Raw genomic sequence first — 26,713 nt, forward strand, 5'->3', positions numbered from 1 at the left:
ATGCAACAGAAGTTACCTAATACATGTATGACCAAATTGATATGAATGGCTAGTCTTTCGCTTACAGTAATTACAAGAGTCGTCACAAAGATAAGACTTTAATGTGTATTACACCTAATGCAGCTCATTTCCAATCTGTATGCTGGATACAAATCTGATTTGGCAATTGTGAACCATTGTGGCATTTTAGAGAAGTTGCAAGTTGGTGATATATTCCTGGCGGACAAAGGATTTTGTATATTTGACAAACTTCCAAATGACATGACACTTAATATCCCACTCTTTCTTACAAATAAATCCCACTTCTCAAAAGAGGATGCACAACTTTGCTATAAAATATCCAGATGCAGAATCCATGCTGGATGGGAAAATGAGAGAATAATTTAAAAAAAAATCCTTAGCCATATTCTATCATAGTATAGATATTGATCTGACAAAATATTTCAGCTTTGTGTGGCCCATGTGATTTCACAGGTTCCCCTTTTGAAGGAGATTGCAGATACATCTTACAAACTTAGATTAATTGCATGTATATATATACCTCGAATCTGCACATACCTGCCACATTGAATTTTTAAAGTTAAAAGTAATGAATACCATACATGCAATATAACTTTTCTACATATTTATATAAATATAAAGCCTATTATATTCATATGAATATAAAGCCTTTTGGAACGTCTCCATAAGAATGAAATATTCTCGAGAGGGACGTTAAACGATATACAATCAAACATAAAGCCTTTTGTTCTCATTCTGGTATTCAAATCTGCATTATTAAAAAAAAAGTAAAATCCATCGTTTTTAGTAAATGCATGTAATTTAATAATTTTTGTAAAGCTGGACACTGTGTCTATACATATTTTGGTTCATCTAAAATAAGAAAAACTCTGTCTATTATGTTTATTCAATAATATACATGTAATTACATAACTTTGATAGATGCACCACTGATATCATAATAAAGTATATGTACATGTGGTTATGTGTGTGTGTTTTAGACAGCAAATATTCTTTATTATTATAATCAAACTCTGTCACGTTTAAAATCTTTGTTGACCATAATACATCTTTGTCAATATGAATTATTTGAGTGTCACTAGGAATCCACACTAGCAATTCACAGCATTGGGTGTCTTTCAGGTGTTGTTGTCCTTGAATCTGATGCCAATATTCATATTTTGTTTTGAGATGCAGTGAACCACCCCTTGCATCACATTCTAAAATTGCAAATGTCATTACATGTATTGATGAAATATACAGATTTACAAGTGCTTTGCTTAGTGGTGAAAGTATTATACTGCAATATGCATACTTATTTTGACATAAATGTACTGTAGTATTCAAAACTTGATGCAAGTAAAGTTTATAAAGATCACAATGAAGCCTAAGCAGTATTTGTATTTCATTCATAAAATCTTACTTTAAAGTTATAATAAACTTGGATACATCCATAATAAAATATATGAATACATATATGTACAGCTAGTGTACATGTATTAGGTACACATACACGTAATTGTTCAATCTATAATGCTGACTTACCAAGAGGGAAATCCCAAAATTTGCACAGGCCTCTTTAATTGTCATTGTTCGAGCTGAAAATGGGCACTTAGCCTCAATTAAGAATTTTGGGGTTGCCCACAATGGCCTGTTGCCCTGAGGAATGAGGATGCAGTTAATTCCTCCATTGTTGTTGTTGTGACCTTTGGCTGTGCCGACTTTGGATGTTTTATCCAACTACTGGCGTATTTTAGATAAGTTTTATTTGCCTTCTTATATCTGAAAATTTCCAATATTATCTTCATGTAAATTTTTTATCTTCACATTTCGAACCCATTTATTACCTACTTTGGGTATAGATAAGATAAGTTTATTCCAATTTTGGGCCCAGAGGGCATAACAGCAAGACAGTTTATAAAGAAGGAAATTTCTAAAAAGAAAGAAAGTTTACAACATATAAACTTATAATTATTATAATCATAATAGATATAGATCCAAACATATATTGACATTATTTTTATCTTTAAATTGTGTACCTGCCTTTGAAAACTTGCTGCCATATGAAGATCGACACTTATACTGCCCCATTATGGGCATACTGGCATTAGACATCCACATTAATGATGACTGCAGAACACCTTTATCCTCAGATTCAAGGCATATCTATAAAATAATTAAATATTAAACAATCTTAACCCATCTGTGATGTAACTGATATAGATAGGCACATTTAATGCACTTTATTTATTGAATATACAACTGTACACTGCAGGTACGTACATGTAGTATCGTTGTTCACCCCCCGCCCTCCGATCTTCCCAGTACGTTCGTATAAACACAAAGCAAGTTTTATGCATAATCCGTTTTTAATTTCAAGTATTAATATATTTTCAATTGGAATGATTTGAGAATATAAAAACGTATCGTACATCTCTCTAGATCATAGATTACGCTTTCACCAACCTGCACTTTATCTGCACGAAGTACCCTCGTCGACTAACTGGCGGTTATTACACGTAATTCGTCAAACACAAAGCGAAGAATCCTCGAGGACTCCACTAAGGCTTATAATTCCCATGTTTATCTTAAGGTGGGTCCTTAGTCCTGAATTTTTGGGGTTTAGGTAGCATTTGTTTGTATGGAATCAATAGATTAACATTCAGAGTAATGAAAAAAGGCAAATTAGTTAAGGATTTCCATATTAATTTTCATAACAGTCACTACTGAAGTCATGTACCCCTATGTAGATTTTTATGAAATTCATTGGAAACAGTTATCTGTTGCAGAGATGGGGTAATCGTAATCAGTAATCGTAATTGATTACAATCGATTACATTTTTTAAGTAATCGTAATCGTAATTGATTACATTTGTTTTTAAAGCAAAGTAATCGTAATCGTAATCAATTACTTTGGCAAAGTAATCGTAATTTATGATTACAATAATGATTACAATGATTACTTTATATTTATATTAAAATAATTATTTAATAGATAACAGTTAGAGCTTATGTATGTTATGTGTGCCATCATAAGATTTATCCATATCTATATGATATTATACTTACAGTATTTGCATGTATTCAATAGCAACTAAGGTCTAAATCTGTTTAAATTAAACTTAATAATCTGAACTAGTATACCCTCTTATTAATAAAACCAGTAAATATTTGTTGTTTTTCTTGTTCAAAAGCATGTAATCATGATTACTTTCAACAGTAATCGTAATTGTAATCAATTACTTTCAAAATATGTGTAATCGTAATCGTAATCATAGATTTTCAAAGTAATCGTAATCGTAATCAATTACATTTACAATGTAATCGCCCCATCTCTGATCTGTTGTTATTTTAAAATGAAAACAAAAATAAAAATTTAAATTGCATTTATTTATCAGGAAACATGTCAATAACTAAAACACATGTCATTTTCAATATGTTCATCAAGTTTTAGTATAATAAGTGCAAAATTATTGAATTAGCCTTATTCTCCAAAATGTTAAAAAACAAACTAATATGGACACAACTTCCTTATAGCATGGTTTACATATCATTTTTTCTGTTTATATTAGTAGATGTACATCTGTTATAGTTATTTATGAAAAAAAATCCATACCTTTCCTTAATAATTTCAAATCTATAGCTTCCAGAGTATGTATATCCCCATAAAAAAACCTAAGTCTGGCACCATACAGCTGAGCTATTCAAAACCACTGATGGATTAAAATTTTATGTAATTACATGAAAAGACACAGATAATAATTCCTTATCACCTTGGTAAAATGTTTGTGAAAAATATAGGAAATCTATTGCACAATGGACTTGATAAATAATTTAATGAAAACAGAGTTATTGTCCTTGGATTCAATATTTTGAAACACATTATTGAGTATTCAAATATAACTAACACTTTTGAAATATTTTATGGCTAACAAGATTTTTTACAATAACTATTGAAAAAGACTCCAACAAAATTTATGTTCCAGTCATTAAATTATTGACTTTGGAAAATCTTATGACGTCACAGGAGTGTGGAACCATTAGGAATTTTCTTTAAAAAAGTGGAAAGTACAAAAATCACAAATCTGAATGAAACTCTTACACTTTTTTGTATGGTGATAATCAATGTTAAAAAAGTGAAAATTACTGGAACCATGCATCGTGTTTCCATGTCAACGGACTGTACTCACAGTTAAATCATTAGACGTCGAGTTTTTAATCTTTTCACAAATATTTCTAATAAAACAATTTCCCAACAATGTACAGTGAATGGAAATTCAAGAAAGCACTTAGATTATTGTACTTGTGATTGAAAAAATGTGCATTTTCTTGCTTATTCATAAAAATAAGTCATAGATTAAGGTAAAAAAGAGCATTTATGACTTCTTTTCAGACACTATTTTCTCTGAAACGCAGCAGGGCTGACATTAATTCTACATGCCGTTTTTAAGACAGCTATTTATAGTACCAATATAGTAAATAAAAACAGTTAAACAATTTACCCTTTTTTTGTAAAACCCCTCAAAATTCTACACTAGTGCCTACTATGTTACACAATTATTACCTCCCTTGGTGTGAACTCTCTAGAATTAAAGGAAGAAATGAATGAATATCACTTTGCAGACAACATGGATGGTCAGTAAGGAATTCATTTAACAGGAAACTTGAAAGGTGATGTAGAGATTAGCCTATTTTTCTGCAAATTAAATTTTATATGTTAGTTAATAGTGAAGTTAGAATCCATGTAGTCATTCCAAATTCATACAAACTGTCCCAATGACAGATAGATCTAGGCCTAGTAAATCAATAGTAAACACCGGTAAATAAGATTCGAAGTATGTCTCTTGTAGAACACTTGTTTCTCTTTAAAAAAACAACAACGAATATCTAAATTATTTTCTACACTCAATCAGTATCAATGCTGACGTCACACTTCCACCTCATATTGCGTCATACTCAACATGCATTGAGATGCACTTTTTGTGTATTCAAAGTATTTCATTCTCACTGAAATAATTTATCTTCTATCAAATGGTCAATGCAATTTCTATTATAATGCAATTCATATTTCAAAATATTGTATACGTAACGATGTGGATTGTTGTTCTGATGAGAAGGGAGAAGAGGGGGGGGGGGGGGGATTTTGTTGGTAGATCCTCTAACAAATATCCCATTCCAATATCATCCGGCTATCACACGTTTTCCAATTACAAATTCTGTAATTCATGTATTTTAGACCACATCCATATTTTAAATGTAATAAAACAATACACTTCATAGAGATTTCGATATGGAAATACTTGAGGCCTACTTATTCCAACATCTTACATGTATATATAAAATGGCAGACCCCCCCCCCCCCCCACAATAGTAAACTTAACGAACCTGCATGGTGATTTTAATTATGTTCTATGACCTTGCTATGTACATTTTCCCATACTTGATACTTTTTAAGAGTATTATTCATAAAATAAGATTGTGTTTATCTACACATGAGTTTGAAAAATAAATTTGTAAAGTTTTGAAAATATAATCTTGTGATTCATTTAACTTTCCTGAGATTTATATCTATTTCCTAACATTTCTTTATTCTATATCAACTTTGCATATAGAGCTCTATTCAATTTATCTTACTGATCTTATGGAAGTTATAATTGATAGTATTAACGCACTGCAGCATCCATCAAACAAACTTGATTAATATATGTGCAGTATCTCTCTCTCTCTCTCTCTCTCTCTCTCTCTCTCTCTCTCTCTCTCTCTCTCTCTCTCTCTCTCTCTCTATATATATATATGTAAAGTATAATATATATAAACCACAGCAATATTTGATTAAAAAAAATACACATGTTCGTTAGTAGATAAAGATATATACCAAGCCCCTATCTTTGCTCCTCACGAAAATGTTAACAGCTGTGGAGGAGAAACTTCAAACTTACTGTGCGACTACATATGCCAGAAGTGGTGTTAATCAAATGTGGATTCTAAAAAATTCTAAAGAACTTTTAGTAAACTTGAAATCACAGAATTTTTCCCAAATCAATAGCATTAAAACCTATGACTTTTCAACACTATACACGACCATTCCTCACGATAAATTAAAGACTAGACTTTTTGACATCATAGACAGTTGCTTCTTCAACAAAAACGGAAAACGGAAATATTCATATCTAGTGATCAGTCATTCAAAAACTTACTTTGTTAAACACCACTCTGATTCCACGCACAAGTACTCTGAAGTTGAAATAAAAAATATGTTAGAGTTCCTCATTGACAATATCTTCGTGGTCTTTGGTGATCAGGTCTTCCAACAGTCTGTTGGAATTCCCATGGGCACGAATTGTGCTCCTTTGTTAGCTGACCTGTTTTTATATTCATATGAAGCAGAATTTATTCAAAAACTTCTACGTGAGAAGAAAAAATCTCTCGCTATGGCCTTCAATTCGACTTTTAGATATATCGATGACGTTTTGTCTATTAACAATGATAACTTTCATTCATATGTCGATTTGATATATCCCTGTGAGCTGGAAATAAAGGACACCACAGAGTCGTCCACTTCTGCTTCATACTTAGATATTTTATTGAAAGTAGACATTAACGGCAAACTAACAACTCAATTGTATGACAAACGGGATGATTTCAGCTTCTCCATCGTCAACTTCCCACATTTATGTAGCAATATTCCATTATCACCTGCATATGGTGTTTATATATCTCAACTGATTCGATATGCAAGAGCTTGTTCTGGGTATAGTCAGTTTTTAAATCGAGGTAAGCTACTGACAAACAAGTTGATGGTACAGGGATTTCAACAGTCTCGATTGAAGTCAGCATTTCGCAAATTCTATGGTCGTTATAACGATCTAGTTCGTCAATACAATCTCGCATTGGGTCAAATGCTGTCTGACGTGTTTCATACCGATTGTTAAGCCGTTCTTGGCACACTGATTTTGACTGCGGATAACTCCGTTTACCTGATCAGGATATGGGGCTCACGGCGGGTGTGACCGGTCAACAGGGGATGCTTACTCCTCCTAGGCACCTGATCCCACCTCTGGTGTGTCCAGGGGTCCGTGTTTGCCCAACTATCTATTTTGTATTGCTTGTAGGAGTTATGAGATTGATCACTGTTCTTTATCTTCACCTTGCATACATGTTTAGATTAAATCCAAATGCAGTTTAGGTCAACTGATTAAATATGAAGATCATTGGTTAATGTATATGACCTTGAGACTGTAGGACAAGGTCATTTACAAGGTTCAATAGAATTTAGCATGTCATTAGAAAGTAATTGATGCACCCAGAAGGCAAATGTTCTTGACCTAAATTAGATCATTAGCCTAGTAATTAGATAGATTTTCGAAAATGTAGCTGAACATGAAAAGAAATTGTTGTTTTGGTAAGGTCAGTAACAAAAAACTAAAAGTTGTTTAACTGATTTTATTTTTTTGAATAAAAATCTAACATTTGTTATTTCTTTCTATATGAAAGACCTTGCATGACTGTGTTGCGTTTCTGAAAAAAGTTAGCTAAAAAATATATTGTTTTATTGAATTTTTGACTGTATACAATGCAAGGTATGTTGGTTGCCATGGCAACCATTTTTTGCTGAGATATTTAAATTTCTTATTTCAACAAAATTTTATATAAGCCTTTTTGATTTACCTTAAACTAAAAAAATATACATCTTATTATCTTAATTGTATTTATTTTGGACTTTAAAGAGGTATATTTCACTGTTTTTTCAAGGACTTTGTCCTTGTTACCATGGTAACAACAAGGTGATAAATAACTCCGTGTTATTTGAGTTTAAGTGACTCACACATGCGTTTTGAATGATTTTATCAATAACGCTGCATAAAATTGTAGAATTTTTCAATAATTTTTTTTTGCACTTTCCAAAAAATTCTCCATGATTACTGACAGCTTCTCAACCTCCACATAATCGATTGATAACGCTATATATATGTATAATACCAATCTCTACACAGTGCAATCATCTGAGAAGTTGATGTACCCGGAAGTTAATAATCTCGCTAAATCTCGGCAATCACATGACGAGACTTACAGACCCTATTGGGAATTCCAGATCTGTTGAATTTGGATTTTCGTTGACATGCAACTCAAAAGGGACTAGCAATTAGCGCTTGCGCACTATATATACACAGGGATTAGAAAGAGGGAAAGTGTCATAATAGGTATTTGGGGGGATAGTGTCAAAACCGTGCAATTCAATTGATTGCAAGAGTTATGTTTCTTTGCCTGAACAATAAATACTTGTTCTGTTCATTTCAATAAATATGATTTATTTCGGTTGAACTAGGTGAATTAGAATAAAATTAATTTCTTTTGTGGAAACGCCAATGATATTTAGGGGCGGGACTTGAAGGTTTTGAAGGGAAGCGAGGTTCGAATGGTATTCATTCTGGCGTTCAAACTTTGCACGGGAAAGTTTATTTTACAGTTTGTAAGTCGTGTTAATTCAGTACTTGATAAGCTGCTTATCGAGTCAGAAAATGTTAGGCTGGTGAGCCAGTATGACAAGCTGCTTGTCAGATTGGAAACTTCAGAAGTTTTCAAAACGGTGTGTTTGATTTTGAAGCTTGTACATGTGTTGGAGTGACTTTCTGCTATACAATGAACGCAAAAGCAAAAAATAAAATATTGTTTTGCTATTTGGTGTTTGTTTTTATTAAGTGGAAGTACAAAAGAACAGGACTTAATTCATAGTGTGTTAAGTCAGATTAATGTCAGAATTCCACTTTTGCTTTAATTGATTGGGTAAGATAAGTTTTACTGTTGACTTTAGCCAGTTTGTATTACATGCGTTATTTGCCAAATGTTTGAAAGTCCGCAATTGTTAAGATATTGGATACGTTCTTGAACCAAGCAATCTCTTTCGCGTATTAGTTTGTAACATTATTACTCAGTTTTGACAGGAGATTCGCTATTTTGTTTCTTTGCTAAGTGTTATTTTGTGCCAGAATGAAATAATACGCGTTTGTATGTGCATGGGATGTCGTCCATGTTCACCGTACATCATGCAGTCGGGCGTAGATTGTTTAATTTCAATAATAATTTGCAAAATTTAAGATGAACTCTTCTATCATTGCATTATTTGAAAATCCGCACACCCCACAACCGTATGATACTATGGGTTGAACAATTTCATCAAATAAATCTAACTGACACTGTATTGTTAGGTTATGTAAACGTCCTTTTTAAAGCATTTCATACATTGATATATTCGCTCTGTTTCGCTTTTTAAATGATCCTGATGTGCTAAATAAGATACCCAGGTAGTTAATGTCATCAACAATTTCAGTGCTTTTATCGCCACACATAAAGGTATGATTTCGTTTTGGATTACCCTTGCTGATTGTTAAGACTTTTGTTTTATGAATGTTTATTTTTAAATTCCAATTTTCGCAATATTTATGAAAATGATTACTTTAGACCTGTAGTTGTTCTGCAGATTCAGCTATCAACACAGTGCCATCGACTTATGATAATGTAAACAATCTTAAGTACAAATTTAATGTTGTCCAAACACATTCAGATATGGTATGTATACCATCAACAATATTGTGCTGAAAAATGTCTTGCATGTCATTCAAACTGACAATATCGTACACATGTTTGAATTCCCACAATTCCATGAAATTATAATATTCCATTAAGACAGACATATAAAGGCTGACCAAATCATGAACAATGTATTGTACAGTGTTGTACCGTTTGTTGTTTTTCGGGGGGGGGGGGTGTCTGAATATGCAGTTGATTTCACCATTGTGTGAAAATTCCTGACCGGCAGAAGCTTTGCCTGAATCTCAATATTCTAAATAGTGTACAAAGAGTGGAAGGAGGAAGATAATATTGATTTTTTAGGACAGTAAAATCCCAACTATATATGCTAATATTTTAAATCATTTAGAATCATTTGACTCTAAAAATAGACATTACGTTACATGTACCCCAGGTCTTAGTCGATGAACTTAACGATCTGCAGGTACACGATCTATTTCTTAACATATGATTCAGCATGTCTGATGCAAAGCTTCTAATTTTCAAATCATGTGGATTTTCAGAATAAGAAACATGCAATTCTCGACAAAGGGGTAAGTAAATATATGTAATTACTACTGTATATCTTAGCAACGCTTTTATTTAACAAACATACAGTTTTAGATGTAGATAAACAATTTCGTTTCAAGGTCGTAAGTATCTCCAATGGCGGAGGCTACTTTCAGTTCTCTTTCATCATCGAGTCTTAAATCATCTCTTCAACAAACCCCTCCTGGCAACCCAGTCTTTGTTGCGTTCGATGACAAGTACAGGTGTGTCGTATGTAATGGGATAGTTAGAGAGGCTGTCCAGACGCCATGTGGACACCGGGCGTGCGAGCAATGCATCTTCCAATTACTACACGGGAATCCCAAGAAGGTGAAATGTCCGGCCGGGGAGGAGACGTGCAGTTTTCTGGTATTAAGCGAGGTTAGACATACCTTTAACTATATCCATACATCAATAAAGCTGGTGTATACATTTGTGGGGTACTTGTTTTTGATTTTGCTAATATTAATCTCCTATTTTTATCTCTTATCATTTTTTAATGCTCGCAAAATGTTATACTTCCTGTATGCATTTATTTATGTAGTGTTGATATGATTTAAAAAGATAAACCTGTTTCTTCCTCAGATGTATAAATTCTTGCACACACACATTTGTAATATATATACTATATATATATATATATATATATATATATATATATAAAGAAAAATTAGAACGCCGAAAATAACTCAACCGGTTTCATTTTCAGTTTTCAAGAGTTATTAATAGGGTCTGTAAGTCTCGTTTGGATTTACTTTCGGTTTTACTACTTCCGGGTACAACAACATGTGGAATATATACAGTCGTAACAGAGAGTGTCTGAGTCTGCGCTAATATGTAATTTGGTGTATTGTTAAGCGATCGGCTGCATACACGAGACTGGGAAAACTCTGCCATGTAGTTTATTTAGGTTCGTAGTCGATGCTACAGTAAGGAAGCGGTGGATACAAAGATGTAGGTACGTAATATCATCACAATTCAACGAATAATCATGTCAAATTAACACACGTGTGTATAAACTGACAGAATATACTGGACGTGTTGTTTAGATATTTCAGGAGGGGGGTAGGCCTACAAAAGATTTTGACAGACGAACTCATAAAAATAAAATAATGAGGAAAAAATTACATGTACTACAATTTCATAAAGGGGGGGGGGGGTCTTCGTTATTGATTTCAACATTTATTAACATCTTTTTCTACATAATTTTCATCTGCCTGAAAAGGGGAAGGAACACTTATTTATTGTATCAGTATAGAAAAAATAACCTTGCTAGGAAAAGGGGAAAGGTTGACAGGACACTCTTCATACTACTTGCCTTTATATAGGCTCCTTCATCAGGGCTCGAAATTAACATATGCCCGTCAGTCTGTGACTGGTTAAAAGTCTGGCGGACTGACTGACATTTGTTTTAGTCAGTCCGATGGGACTGGTTAATTTTCTAAAGCATCATTTTGGAAAATATACTTATGAAATTTTACATACACATTTGACATGCTTCGATCTGTAGATATCAGAGGTACATGTAATATAAAAATCCCATATTTAAGTGTTACAACATTGTCTGAGGCATATTGAGTTAAATTTCATTTTAATATCATTAAGGAAATATGTTTAATTATTTCTGGAAAAATCTGTTGGACTGGTAAATTTTTCTGCGGACTGGTTGAAATTATACCCTATCAGTCCGGCTGAACTGGTGACATAAAAAGTTAGCTTCGAGCCCTGTGCATGATTAAAGTTTGTATTGTGTTTCAAGAGAACTGGCATATATCTTTATTGTATAATTATGTAAAAGTGACACATGGCCTTGATAAGAATGATTGTAACACTCATATTCTGTGCTTATTTCAGAAACTACAACTTTATTGTGTAGTGAGCCACTTTAAGTCAATAAAAACAGCAACTTATGGTATATTACTTTTTTTCATAGACACAAAGTTACGAAACCCGCTGAAGCAGAAGCATCTACTTCAAACGTACATGTAGGAACCGAAGTTGATACTGCTACCAATATATCTGTATCAGACAACAATGAAGTGCATCTACATGATCACGAGTATACAGCATCAAACCCTCAACATTTAAAAAGGTATAGTGTACTATACAAGTATTGTCAATACCAGATACTAGTACATCAAACCAGGAAGCTACAACGGTTGTTAAGTTTAGTGTCAGGTGGTTTTTCTGTATTTTCTTCATTCTCATTTCAGTGTTATCTAAATTTATATGCACACCAAGTATAATGGTATTGCTTTTGTTCTTACAGCTTCTTTTGAAGACTAGGATGTTGTGAACTTGCAGTGAGAAATATACCTGCTTAATAAAAGGAAACCATCCTTGACAATTGGGAACATCATAATGGAAGGCCCTGGAAAGGTTTGTTTTTAGCGGTTCGTTAAGGAAAAATGAACAATGCACTTTCTATACACTGACTAGTTATCAATTTCACAGGTCAACGCAGATTTCACAATATTCAATTACCTAGTAATTTTAGGGGGGTATAAATGTTGCTGTATACACCATTTTCTGTGGATATTTTTCATATGTTCATGAAATTTTGTTTGAAGGGATCATGAACACTGTTGGGAGAGTCCATTCAACTGAAATATAAAAGTCAGAAGAATTGAAGATTGCAATGGATGCAACAAAAGTGACCTAATATGGCCACATTGATATGAATAGCCAATCTTTCGCTGACAGTAATTACAAGAGTCGCCACAAAGAAAAGACTTTAATGTGTATTACACCTAATGCCACTTCTCAAAAGAGGATGCACAACTTCGCTATAAAATTTCCAGATGCAGAATCCATGTTTGATGGGAAAATGAGAGAATAATTTTTTTTTAATTCCTTAGCCATATTCTATCATAGTATAGATATTGATCTGACAAAATATTTCAGATTTGTGTAGATCATGTGATTTTGCAGGTTCCCCTTTTGAAGGAGATTGCAGATAAATCCTACAAACGTATTAGATTAATCGCATGTATATATATACCTTAAATCTGTACATACCTGCCACATTGAATTTTTAAAGTTAAAAGTAATGAATACCATATATATATATATATATATATATATATATATATATATGCAATATAACTTTTCTACATATTTATTAAATATAAAGCCTTTTATATTCATATTAATATAAAGCCTTTTGGAACGTCTCCATCAGAATGAAATATTCTCGAGAGGAACGTTAAACAATATACAATCAAACATAAAGCCTTTTGTTCTCATTCTGAAGGTTTTCAAATCTGCATTATTAAAAAAGAAGTAAAATCGATTGGTTTAGTAAATGCATGTAATTGAATGATTTTTGTAAAGCTGGACACTGTGTCTATACATACATGTATTTTGATTAATCTAAAATAAGAAAAACTCTGTCTATAATGTTTATTCAATAAATATACATGTAATTACATAACTTTGATAGATGCACCACTGATATCATAATAAAGTATATGTACATGTGGTTATGTGTGTGTGTTTTAGACTGCAAAAAATACGTCATTATTATAATTAAACTCTATTACGCTTAAAAGGTTGACCATAATACATCTTTGTCAATGTGAATTATTTGAGTGTCACTAGGAATCCACACTAGCAATTCACAGCATTGGGTGTCTTTCAGGTGTTGATGTCCTTGAATCTGATGCCAATATTCATATTTTGTTTTGAGGTGCAGCGAACCATCCCTTGCATCACATTCTAAAATGGCAAATGTCATTACATGTATTGATAAAATATACATGATTTACAAGTGCTCTGATTAGTGGTGAAAGTATTATACTGCAATATGCATACTTATTTTGACATAGATGTACTGCAGTATTCAAAACTTGATGCAAGTAAAGTTTATAAAGAACATGAGAAGTTCAATATCACAATGAAGCCTAAGTAGTATTTGTATTTCATTCGTAAAATGTTACTTTAAAGTTATAATAAACTTGGATACATCCATAATAAAATATATGAATACATATATTTTCAGCTAATGTACATGTATTAGGTACACATATACATAATTAACCAATCTATAATACTGACTTACCAAGAGGGAAATCCCAAAATTTGCACAGGCCTCTTTAATTGAATTGTGATTGTTCGAGCTGAAAATGGGCACTTAGCCTCAATTAAGAATTTCAGGGGTTGCTGAAAATAGCCTGTTGCCCTGCGGAATGAGGATGCAGTTAATTCCTCCATTGTTGTTGTGACCTTTGACTGTGCCGACTTTGGATGTTTTATCCAACTACTGGCGTATTTTACATTGAACAGCTTTATTTGCCTTCTTGTATCTGAAAATTTCCAATATATCTACATGTAAATTTTTTATCTTCACAGTTCGAACCCATTTATTACCTACTTTGGGTATAGATAAGATAAGTTTATTCCAATTTTGGGCCCAGAGGGCATAACAGCAAGACAGTTTATAAAGAAAGAAATTTCTAAAAAGAAAGAAAGTTTACAACATATAAACTTATAATTATTATAATCATAATAGATATAAATCCAAACATATATTGACATTATTTTTATATTTGTTTTGAAAACTTGCTGCCATATGAAGGTCGAAACTTGTATTGCCCCATTATGGGCACACTGGCATCAGACATCCACATTAATGATGACTGCACAATTGCAGAACACCTTTATCCTCAGATTCAAGGCATATCTATAAAATAATTTTAGAATATTAAACAATCTTAACCCATCTGTGATGTAACTGATATAGATAGGCACATTTAATGCGCTTTGTTTATTAAATATAAAACTGTACACTGCAGGTACGTACGTGTAGTATCGTTGTTCACCCCCCCCCCCTTCCGATCTCCTCAGTACGTTCTTATAAACACAAAGCAAGTTGTATGCATAATCCGTTTTTATTTTTTAATATATTTTCAATTGGAATGATTTGAGAATATAAAAACGTATCGTACATCTCTCTAGATCAGAGATTACGCTTTTACCAATCTGCTCTTTATCTGCAAGACGTACCCTCGTCGATGCTTGTATACTGGCGGTTATTACACGTAATTCGTCAAACACGAACCGAAGAATCCTCGACCACTCCACTATTGCTTGAATTCCCATGTTTATCTCGTTAAAACCTCCACATAATCGATTGATAACGCTATATCTATGTATACCACTCTCTACATAGTACAATCTCAGATGTTGATGTACCCGGAAGTTAATAATCTAGCTAAATCTCGGCAATCACATGACGAGACTTACAGACCCTATATAACTTGAAAATTGAAATTGAAACCGGTTGAGTTATTTTCGGCGTTCTAATTTTTCTTTATCATACTATTATTTGTGTGGATATTTACTTATATTTTGGATTATATATATATATATATATATATATATATATATATATATCTCCAAATTGTGTTTTTAAAAAAATCACAGTGTCCGGTATAAAATATTAAAAGAAATAGAATAAACAGTACACAAAGTTAAAAATTTAACGCAAGCGCTTTCATTTTATAATCCTCAGGTGTTACATTTTAAAATAGTTTAAAACTATTTTAAAATGTAACGCCTGAGGATTATAAAATGAAAGCACTTGCGTTAAATTTTTAACTTTGTGTACTGTTTATTCTATTTCTTTTAATATATATATATATATATATATATATATATATATATATATATATATGAACGGTGAATATAACGAACAGTGATCAATCTCATAACTCCTATAAGCAATACAAAATAGATAGTTGGACAAACACGGACCCGTGGACACACCAGAGGTGGGATATATATCAAGGTCTTTAGAATGCTTCCATTGAACGATTTTATCTGAAAATTAAAAAATTAAGTAACGAATCCTTGGTATACCCAAATTAACGATTGCCTTTAAAAGCTATTTTTGATGATTCCTTTTCAGATCTCATGTACTCGATCTAAAAATATCCCGTAAAAAATTGCAAAACTTGTGATATACTGATCCCTAAAACCCCATTTAGTAGTAATCTCACCGGACGTAGTTTCTGTACCAAAACTTTTGATAATTTGACTTATAAATTTTCTAACGTTGTCTATGCTATTGAGTGTAACCTATGTGGCTTCATTTATGTGGGAGAAACTAAGGGTTCACTTAATAAAACAATATCGGGGCACAGATTTCAAATATATAATGGTAGTAACTAACTTCTTTACAAGCATTTTAATTCACCGGATCACTCCATCTTCTCCATGAAGATCGGGATTTTGGAACAAAATTACCATCACACAAATAGTCGAACATTAAGTACCCCTTTTCGTAGACAACGAGAAGATCACTGGATCAGGACTTTAGATACCGCATTTCCATATGGATGCAAGGATAATGTATATGATGTGGGAAATTTGACAAGTCCACAAGGAAATAACGTGAATGTGATGGAACTCTTTCGAAATACTCACTGACAGAAACGCACTCATGGGCATCGTTCATATAAAAGACCAAATATAAATGATGTCACGTTTGATTCACTTTTACCTTACGTAAACAGACAATTAGGTCCACATCATATTTGCACAAAACTTTACTTTGTTCCATTGAGAGTTTTACATACGTTATTTCAAGAAGCCACAGTTAGTCTATACTTTGATTTTTCAACATTTGAATATAAACTGAACTCTATGATTATGGAAGTTGCCAATCACAGGCTCTTTAGGCCACCAAGGGTCATGGATGATATTCAATCTGATTAAAACCAGATCCTGAGATCCGCTCACTTAGATCGCTACACTAGGATCTGACATAACCCCATATAGGGTCACGTCCGCATGACCTTTCGCTAAGCCAATCAAATTGACCCTGTCGATTTATACAAACGATAATTTTTCTCCCATGAACCTTTGCGTTATTATTTACGTTAGAGATGCGATAAAAAATGGCTGCGCACAAAACATGCGATTTAAACAACGTCTGTATTCTCTGCGGGTTTTCTGTCATTCAAACGCTAAAAAATCCCGATGGAGTTCACAATTCAAGGAAAATGGCTGCGATTGTTTGATTTGAAAGAAAACATATCGCAGCTAGATGCAACGTCACAATGCACCGTTTACGTCGACTGGCGTTATATTCCTCACGTTATTTAAGTAAACCATCTTGAAAACTATTCAAATCGTACCCATCCCTATTCATACATAAATCGGAATTCACAATTAATTTAATTTGGGTGTATTTTATATCGTACATTTGTTGTTTGTATGAAAGGAATAGATTAGGCATTATTGCAAAAGTTTAAAATTCGTTATGCGAGATTGTACAATTTTACAGTGTGGAATAAACTTCGTGAGAGAGAGATTACAGCCATTTGTTTACGAATTGCCAGGAACCGCTTAAATACTCTAAATCTGACTGGCTGATAGTTCTCATGAATATTCCAAGCGAAAGGTCATAAGGACATGACCCTATATGGGGTTACGTCAGATCCTATTGTAGCGATTGTGAGCGTATTCTAGGATCTGATTTTAATTAGATTGGGATGATATTCCTTCCAAATCATACAGCCAGTTCCTTAAGCTCAAATTTACAAACAAAGGAATTTGTGTATACATGTATAAGCAACATTCTTCGTCATAAAAGAGTTCAGTCGTGTATTCCAACTTATTTCAAGTTCAAGTCTACACCCAGTCTGTTCAGCTTGACATGTCATTACTGGAGATGTTGATATAGTTGAAAAAGAGGACCTCAAATCACTTATTCGAAAAGGTCCCAAATATAGAGAACCTCGGTCTTTCATTTGGCGACATAACTTCATCAATATTATAAATTCTGTCGAGGATTATGCCAGACAGTGAGCAAAATATGAAAAAAAGAACTTGATACATTGTCAGAATGGATTAAAAGGATAACAGGAATGTTAAAATCCCGCATTAGACATATTAAAACAAAAGTACGTACCATCTATCCTTCTGTATTTAGTAAGCTAGAAGTGATAGAAGAATTAGATAGGTTACATGAGGAATATGTTTTGGTTCCAGCTGACAAAGCTAGTAAAACAACATTGTCTTTGATTGTAAGGCTCATTATTGCAACTTTATTTTAAACGAACTTGGTATTCTACTTTTGGTAATCGTACTTATAATCCAACTGGTTTTTCAAAAAACGAAATTCTTCAAAACCATGCTTCAGTCTTAGACACATTTGATATTCCAGTCAATGGGTCGGATGAATATGAATTGCCATACCTATACTGGATTCCTAAACTACATAAAAAAAACCTTACAAACAAAGATACATTACTGGATCCAGTAAATGCTCTACCAAGCCCCCATCTTTGCTCCTCACGAAAATATTAACAGCTATGAAAAAGAAACTCCAAACGTACTGTGCGACAACATATGGCAGAAGTGATATAAATCAAATATGGATTCTAAAGAATTCTAAAGAACTTTTAGTAAACTTGAAATCGCAAAACAGAGTCGTCCACTTCTGCTTCATACTCAGATATTTTATTGAAAGTAAATATTACTGGCAAACTAACAACTCAAGTTGATGACAAACGGAATCATTTCAGCTTCTCCATTGTCAACATCCCATATCTATGTAGCAATATTCGATTATCACTTGCATATGAAGTTTATATCTCTCAACTGATTCGATACGCAAGAGCTTGTTCTGCATATGGTCAGTTTTTAAATCAAAGCAGGCTACTGACAAACAACTTAATGGTGCTGGGGTTCCAACAGTCTCGTTTAAACTCAGCATTTCGCGAATTCTATGATCATTATAACGAATTAGTTTGGCAATACAACCTATCATTGGGTGAAATGTTGTCTGAAGTGTTTCATACCGATTGTTAGACCGTTCTTGGCACACACTGATTTTGACTACAGATAACTCGGTTTACCTGATCACAAAATATAGGGCTCACAGCGGGTGTGACCGGTCGACAGGGGATGTTTACTCCTCTAGGCATCCGATCCCACCTCTGGTATATCCAGGGGTCCGTGTTTCCCCAACTTTCTATTTTGTATTGCTTATAGGAGTTATCAGATTGATCATTCTTCGTTATCTTCATCTTTCCTTATATTGTCTTTTCGATTCAAAACATTTTTTCTACATCTGTATGAATTATTATTCATAAGTAATTATCCAATGTTGAGAAAAGGTATTTGGGAAAAATTGTTGCATGAATGAGAAAATTTAATAAATACAATGTCACAATACTTACAACACGCAAGTTCCATCGTTAACTAACAGATTCACAGGGATTCTGGGGCGCGGAGAGAGGTCCGCCTTTTGCTTGTCTTTTGTACCTTTAAAACAGAAGGTTGTGAGAAAATTTTGCCATGGAAAGATTTGCAGGTAAGTCAGAATTAACGCATCTCAACTCGCTACCACGATCATGAATTCAAAATATTACACGCATCTCAACTCGCCACCACGATCATTAATTCAAACTATTACACGCATCTAAACTCGCTACCACGATCATCAATTCAAAATATTACACGCATCTAAACTCGCTACCACGATCATCAATTCAAAATATTACATGCATCTCAACTCACGACCATGATCATTAATTCAATATATTACACGCATCTCAACTCGCCACCACGATTAAAAATTCAAAATATTCAAATACTGAAATACTATGCAGATTATCAAATGTATTCTTGCATGAACCCAAACCATCCAATGCTCTCTTCCAAGTGGTATATTAAATACATTTTGTGCACTGAAATTTCTAATCAATTTCAGGATCATGAAATAATGTGTACCTACCGACTCGTGGAGTGCAGATTTTCCTCCGAAGGATGTAAGGTCGTTGTGATCAAGAGAGACGTAGAGATTCACCAGAAACAATGTCCTTTCCGGTTGGAGTCCTGCAAGTTTTGTCAACAGGAGATCCAGAATCAACTCGTGCAGGTTTCTATCATTCCCGTCATAGACGGGTCATAATATTTTATGGTGTATAAATGGTCTATCAAACTGTTTGTCTATCAGCAACCACAGGAAAACAGTACTTGGAAAGCTAGAATTATCAAACGTGTCATACGTATTCCCAATTAATAGATAAAGACATCTTTTTGTTTTTTCAAGATCAAAGGTAAAGGTAAAAATGCATCAGAACTCTTTTAGCATTGCTAAAATCCTTGCTCCATTACATAAATCTACTTCGTACTTCGTTACTACATGTAGCTTGAAAATACGGATGTATATTTAATTGCTGGGATAAAATTTAGAAATTCATTTCAAAATTAAAGATTATATCTCCCTCATGCAGAGCTCTATCCTTGGATGAATTTGGCTCCAGTTTTTGCCACTTTAGTATTCCTTTTAGCTCTTACAAGTTTATTGTCATTTCGAATTTCCAAAATTTCGGCTTGAGCATCACTGAAGAGTCATTATTTGTCGAAATGCGCATCTGGTGCATCAAAATTGGTACCGTATAAGTTTTACATCTAGTTCTTCAATACAATCTATCATTGGGTCAAATGCTGTCTGACGTGTTTCATACCGATTGTTAGGTCGTTCTTGATACACTGATTTTGACTATGGATAACTCCGTTTACCTAATCAGGATATAGGGCTCACGGCGGGTATGATCAGTCGACATGGGATGCTTACTCCTCCTAGGCACCTGATCCCACCTCTGGTGTGTCCAGGGGTCCGTGGTTGCCAACTATCTATTTTGTATTGCTTCTATGAGTTATGAAATTAATCACAATTCGTTATCTTCACCTTTCATAGTAGTATATATTTAGATACTCTTTTTCGAATATACTGTTTGCAAGAATTTTATTATTTTGTAAAGATTAATTTTTGTTTCAATATCAGGAACACTTGGAAAAGACCTGCCCCCAGTACGTGATTCAATGTACATACAACTGTGGAACGAACCCGGCTCCAAGAGTTCAGGTACATTGATGAAACATAGTCATTGTTACGTAAATGTAATATGTTTACGATTTTATATACTGAACTGTCATTGTTATGTAAATATAATATGTTTACGATACTATATACTAAACTGTCATTATTATGTAAACATTATATGTTTACGATACTGATTATTGAACTGTCATTGTTGCGTAAATATAATAGGTTTGCGATAAATTATACTGAACTGTCATTGTTACGTAAATATAATAGGTTTGCGATAAATTATACTGAACTGTTATTGTTACATAAATATGATACGTTTACGATACTGAATACTGAATTGTCATGGTTAGGTAGATATAGTATGTTTATAATACTATATACTGAATTGTCAATGTTACGTAAATATTAAATGTTTACGATACTGTATACTGAATTGTTATGGTTAGGTAGATATGACATGTTTATGATACTAAACTGTCATTGTTACGTAAGTATATTATGTTTACGATACTATATGCTTAACTGTCATTGTTACGTAAACATTATATGCTTACGATACTGATTATTGAACTGTCATTGTTACGTAAATGTAATATTTTTGCAATACTATATGCATAACTTTCATTTTTACATAAATATGTTTACAATACCATTATATAATGACTGTCGTTGTTATGTAAATATTATGATTAGGATACTATATACTAAACTGTTATAATTAAATGTATGTAAACATTATATGCTTACGATACTGATTACTGAACCGTCATTGTTACGTAAGTATAATATGTTTACAATACCATATTTTGAAATGTCATTAGTACGTAAATATGTTACGATACTATATACTGACCTGTCTTTGTTACGTAAATATGTTACGATGCTATATGCTGAATCGTCATTGTTAAGTAAGTATGTTACGATACTATATGCTGAACTGTCGTTGTTACGTAAGTATGTTATGATACTGTATGCTGAATCGTCATTGTTACGTAAATATGTTTCCGATACTAAATACTGAACTATCATTGTTATGTAAGTATAGTATGTTTCTGATACCATATACTGAACTGCCATTGTTACGTAAATATAATATGTTTGCAATACTATATTTTGAAATGTCATTGTTACGTAAATATGTTACGATGTTATTTGCTGAGTCGTCATTGTTAAGTAAGTATGTTACGATACTATATGCTGAACTGTCATTGTTACGTAAATATGTTATGATGCTATATACTGAATCGTCATTGTTACGTAAGTAACAGATGTTTCCGATACTATCAATATATATTGAACAGCTTGTTATTGCCCATACAGATGGAGCAACATAGTAAAGAATGCCCCCGACGACCGCTAAAGTGTAAATACCACAGCATTGGATGTGAATTTACAGTGAGTAGAATTATTGTATAACGGGCGATTTTAGCCTGGATGTGAATTTACAGCGAGTAGAATTCTTGTATAACGGGTGATTTTAGCCTGGATGTGAATTTACAGTGAGTAGAATTATTGTATAACGGGTGAGTTTAGCCTAAAGTGTAAATAGCACAGCACTGAATGTGAATTTACAGTGAGTAGAACTATTGTATAACGGTTGGTTTTAGCCCGCTGGAAATGACAAAAATTCGCCAAAATCTCCATTCATAGAAATCGTTGCTTCATACAATGAAACTGCAACAAAACTTAACACGCTAGAATTTCAAATTATATGTACTTTGCTGGGATGAATCTTTCAAATTCATTGACGCCAAACTTTCCCGACATTATGATATAGAATATGCAGTTTTCTATATGGATGGACAAGATTACATAAAACTACTCCATGAATTTAATTGAAATCTTCCCAGTAGACTTACGACATGTTTGATTAAGGCTTTGAATTCTAACCCAATCAGGGGTCGGAGGAGGAAATGGAAATGCACACGCGGTCAGAGACAGATTCTCATATCCAACTTTCTGTGGTACGAAACACAGAGAATGCACTGGAGGTACTCCATTCCCGAGAAGTTACCCAGGTTTGTATACATGCCTGCGAATCGATCTAACATACCCTATGGTGAAAAGACACATATCTAAATAGTGACAAAGATTTGTTAGAGTGTTTATTATGAGTATATGTATGAAATCACAAACTTGTATATAGATATAATTTTTAAAAGTTCTGAATATTTAATTAATTGAATAGACAATGGATGTAAAAATAACCGAACTTGAACATCTGTTGACGAAGAATTTACAAGTCATTGAAGATCTGAAAGGAGGAGTTGACACAATGAAAAAAGCAATGAAAGACATTAAGGTATGGCTGAAGTAATGATATTTTTTATACGTCTGTCTAGTGAAGGGCTATATTATGGTATGGGTTTTCCAGTCCGTCTGTTCTTCTATCAGCTTTTTCCATGTCTATGTCCTATCTTATACACTGTGAGGCACAGAACTACTATACCTAGTCTGCTGATTCATCCTGAAGGGGGTAGTGTATTGTGAACCCCAAACTAGATCCCTATGGCATCCCTCTCCCAGGAAATTTATGACCACATATTGAAGTCGTGTCCGGATCATATCTTGAGCACCGTGAGACTTAAAGCCATCAAACGTAAAGATGATGCATCTTGGGAGAGGTATGTCATGGTTCAAAAGTAGGTCACTGTGGTTTCATTTTGCACTTCTATGGATATATATTCTCAAAATGTGTCTTATTCAGATCTTGCATCCTGAAAGGCCTAGCTCCACCAAACCTGGTCTGCTGATGGTTCTTGGAGAATGCAAACATCGATATGCATTATGAATATGTAGTTCCACACGGACGTATAATGTACCTTAGCTGCGCACTTTTTTAAATGATGTATTTAGATCTAAAACTTCATAGTTATTTCGGATTTCAAACATTTCGGTTGAGCATCACTGAAGAGACATTATTTGTCGAAATGCGCATCTGGTGCATCAAAATTGGTACCGTATAAGTTTTACATGTAAACATTAAACTGAAACATGACCTGACGCCATACACTGCTAGTGTTTACCACATTCCCAGTGTTTTTGATTTATTGCATGTACCCAAAAAATATCATTAGTAACCAATGTTAGCAGTGGGTCCAGTATGTGAGACAGGTTATGAGGGGCCTGTCCTGGATTGGTTTAGATTGAAGTTGAAATAAAAAATATGCTGGAGTTCCTCATTGACAATATCTTCGTGGTCTTTGGTGATCAGATCTTCTAACGGTCTGTTGGAATCCCCATGGGCACGAATTGTGCTTCTTGTTAGCTTACTTATTTTTATATTCATATGAAGCAGAATTTATTCAAACATTTCTATGTGAGAAGAAAATATCTCTTGCTGTGGCCTTCAATTCGATATTTAGATAAATCGACGACGTATTATCTATTAACAATAATAATTTTCATTCATTTCATTCATATGTCGAATCGATATATCCCAGTGAACTCGAAGTAGAAGACACCACACAGTCGTCCACTTCTGCTTCATACTTAGATATTCTATTGAAAAAAGATATTAACGGCAAACTAACAACTCAGCGTTATCACAAACGGGATGATTTTAGCTTCTCCATCGTCAACTTCCCATATTTATGTAGCAATATTCCATTATCACCTGTTGAAACCCCTGTAAATTTAGCAGAACAGGGACATGACCAAGATAGATGTTTATGTAATAAAGCATTATATACTTCAACAAAGAATTCTACCTTCAGACTAAATTTCTTTCCAAACATGATACAATGCATATCTTACTAGAATGAAAAGGAGATCCCAAACTCAAGCAAAAATCTTTCAACGAAGAATCACCAATTGCATAAAAATACAGCTGGATTTGTTTTTCAATTCTAAAGCTGAAAGTTGTCGCACAAACGGAGAGGCTCATCACTGTCGAAAGGAAAGTGGAAAATCTCGCTGACAATGAAGCACATAATAAACTGTCACGTGACATGATGATGATAAAGGAGACACAGAACACACTGGAAGGAAGAATTAACCAATTAGAAAGAGCAGGACCTATGGGAGGATCAAATGGGATCAATGGTTGGTTGACAGGAATATTCTCATTATCCCAACCTTCCGTCAACTTAACATTACATACATATCATATAATCGAAGCAATTATATAATCTCTGGAAAATAAACTTTATCACATTTTTGAAGCGTTTGTTATTTATCATGAGGTCTGGATACCATAAGTTATGCAGGTCCATTTAAGGGTGTACGGGGATTTATATCGGGTTGTATTCTACCCGAGTCCCGAATAGTGTACTGAACACATCTCAGGATAAATCACCGAACACTCTTAATCTGGCCTGGATAACGAATTTATTTCCTATGTAACCAAACAAGCTCATTATCGAAATCAAACCATGCGTGCTTGGAAGATGATAATATTTACTGATTAAGTAAAATATAAGATTATGTAAGGTATTCTACGTGTTGTAAAATATGAGCGAAAATATGGAGTTAAGTATAAATTAAACAAACATTTAAAGATCTTTGATTAAGAATACTGCAAAAATTCACGGTTAGGTAAATAATATTCACTGTAGTTCTGGAAAATGCATTCGTTGCGTGCAGAGAAACAATGCATTATGACATTACGTTATTATTTACCTCTGGCTTCAGTAGGGTGTTCGGAAATTTACGTCCGGCTTGTTAACTAATCAAAACTCGTTTTACAAGTTACATAGGAAATGCCGATAATGAATATCTCGTGCGGATAACATGTTTTAAAGAAAGGTGGTATCCAGACCCAGAAACAAACGTATTCTAAGAACCCCCCCTTTTTTTATAAAAAAAGCGAAGAAAAGTAAGTATTAGTTTTGATTACATTGTGAATGGTTTAATTCATTTTAATGATTCATGGATGAAAATCAATTGTAAAGTAACTGTTTCATTATATATTCTATACAGTAATAAATACAATATACGGGATTATTTTTAGAATGAATGTTCTACTTGCTAGGTTTGATAGACTATTCACTGTTTTTTAACGCTTGATAGGAACATTACCAGCACAAATCCAACAGCATGAACGTCAACTCGGCATCATGGACCTCAGAATGGCAGAGCTGGATTTACGTTTCCAGGTGATGGAGACGGCAAGTTACAACGGAGTTCTGATGTGGAAAATCCGAGACTACCTGCGTCGTAAGGAAGATGCAAGAACAGGAAAGACTATTTCTCTTTACAGCCAACCTTTTTACACCGGTAGATTTGGATACAAAATGTGTGCAAGGGTCTATCTGAATGGAGACGGTGTAGGAAAGGGTACTCACCTTTCTCTTTTCTTTGTTGTTCAAAGAGGAGAATACGACGCGTTGTTGCCTTGGCCATTCAAGCAGAAAGTCACGTTGATGTTGTTGGACCAAGAAAACGGCACCCGAAATTTGGTGGATTCTTTTAGACCGGATATAACCAGCTCCAGTTTCAAGCGCCCCACGTCTGAGATGAATGTGGCCTCTGGCTGTCCGTTATTTGTAAGTCATAGCATTCTTGAGACACCGACATTTCGACGAGACGATACGATCTTTCTAAAAGTGGTGGTTGACACCGAAGGTTTGAGGCAACAGTGAACCACATCATCAAAAATGTCATATTCCATGAAAACAATTCTCTTACATGGGTCATTGCTTCTGTTTTCATCTCTCTCTTTCTCTTATTCTAGGTATGTTAGTGGCTTCAAATATTGATTGAAACGGTTATTTAAGACAGCTTATGATGCAGACCTATCGTATATGA

The 26,713-nt window shown here is 33.6% G+C and overlaps 1 protein-coding gene and 2 long non-coding RNA genes across 5 annotated transcripts in view; 1 reads left to right on the forward strand and 2 right to left on the reverse strand.

The window, feature by feature from the left end:
* The window catches only part of LOC125652594 (TNF receptor-associated factor 3-like), a 41,543-nt gene that overhangs the window by 7,981 nt on the left and 6,849 nt on the right, over positions 1-26,713 (forward strand). Inside the window, exons 3-13 of one of the 2 annotated variants that reach the window (XM_056165784.1) lie at positions 10,092-10,121; positions 10,218-10,497; positions 19,334-19,438; positions 19,838-20,005; positions 20,918-20,998; positions 22,286-22,360; positions 22,864-22,983; positions 23,154-23,267; positions 24,820-25,009; positions 25,976-26,451; positions 26,640-26,713. The exon at positions 26,640-26,713 is cut by the window's right edge and continues 2,307 nt beyond it. In XM_056165784.1, coding sequence (XP_056021759.1) covers positions 10,234-10,497; positions 19,334-19,438; positions 19,838-20,005; positions 20,918-20,998; positions 22,286-22,360; positions 22,864-22,983; positions 23,154-23,267; positions 24,820-25,009; positions 25,976-26,451; positions 26,640-26,648 — 1,602 coding nt within the window. In that variant the 5' untranslated portion in view covers positions 10,092-10,121; positions 10,218-10,233 and the 3' untranslated portion in view covers positions 26,649-26,713. The remainder of the gene's footprint in view (positions 1-10,091; positions 10,122-10,217; positions 10,498-19,333; positions 19,439-19,837; positions 20,006-20,917; positions 20,999-22,285; positions 22,361-22,863; positions 22,984-23,153; positions 23,268-24,819; positions 25,010-25,975; positions 26,452-26,639) is intronic. The other variant, XM_056165783.1, reaches the window with a different exon arrangement.
* Positions 889-1,755, reverse strand: LOC125652600 (uncharacterized). Its single transcript, XR_007361618.2, has 2 exons — positions 1,546-1,755; positions 889-1,220 (listed from the first exon to the last, which is right to left on the reverse strand). It is a non-coding gene; the product is annotated as an uncharacterized LOC125652600 (long non-coding RNA).
* LOC125652601 (uncharacterized) lies at positions 13,505-15,325 on the reverse strand. Of its 2 annotated transcripts, none has more exons than XR_008803179.1 (3): positions 15,121-15,325; positions 14,177-14,797; positions 13,505-13,833 (listed from the first exon to the last, which is right to left on the reverse strand). It is a non-coding gene; the product is annotated as an uncharacterized LOC125652601 (long non-coding RNA). The 2 variants fall into 2 exon arrangements; XR_008803178.1 differs by having other exon boundaries at positions 14,177-14,420; positions 15,093-15,324.

The sequence above is a fragment of the Ostrea edulis genome, chromosome 5 (genome assembly GCF_947568905.1).
Source record: "Ostrea edulis chromosome 5, xbOstEdul1.1, whole genome shotgun sequence".
Classification (NCBI taxonomy): Eukaryota; Metazoa; Mollusca; class Bivalvia; order Ostreida; family Ostreidae; genus Ostrea; species Ostrea edulis.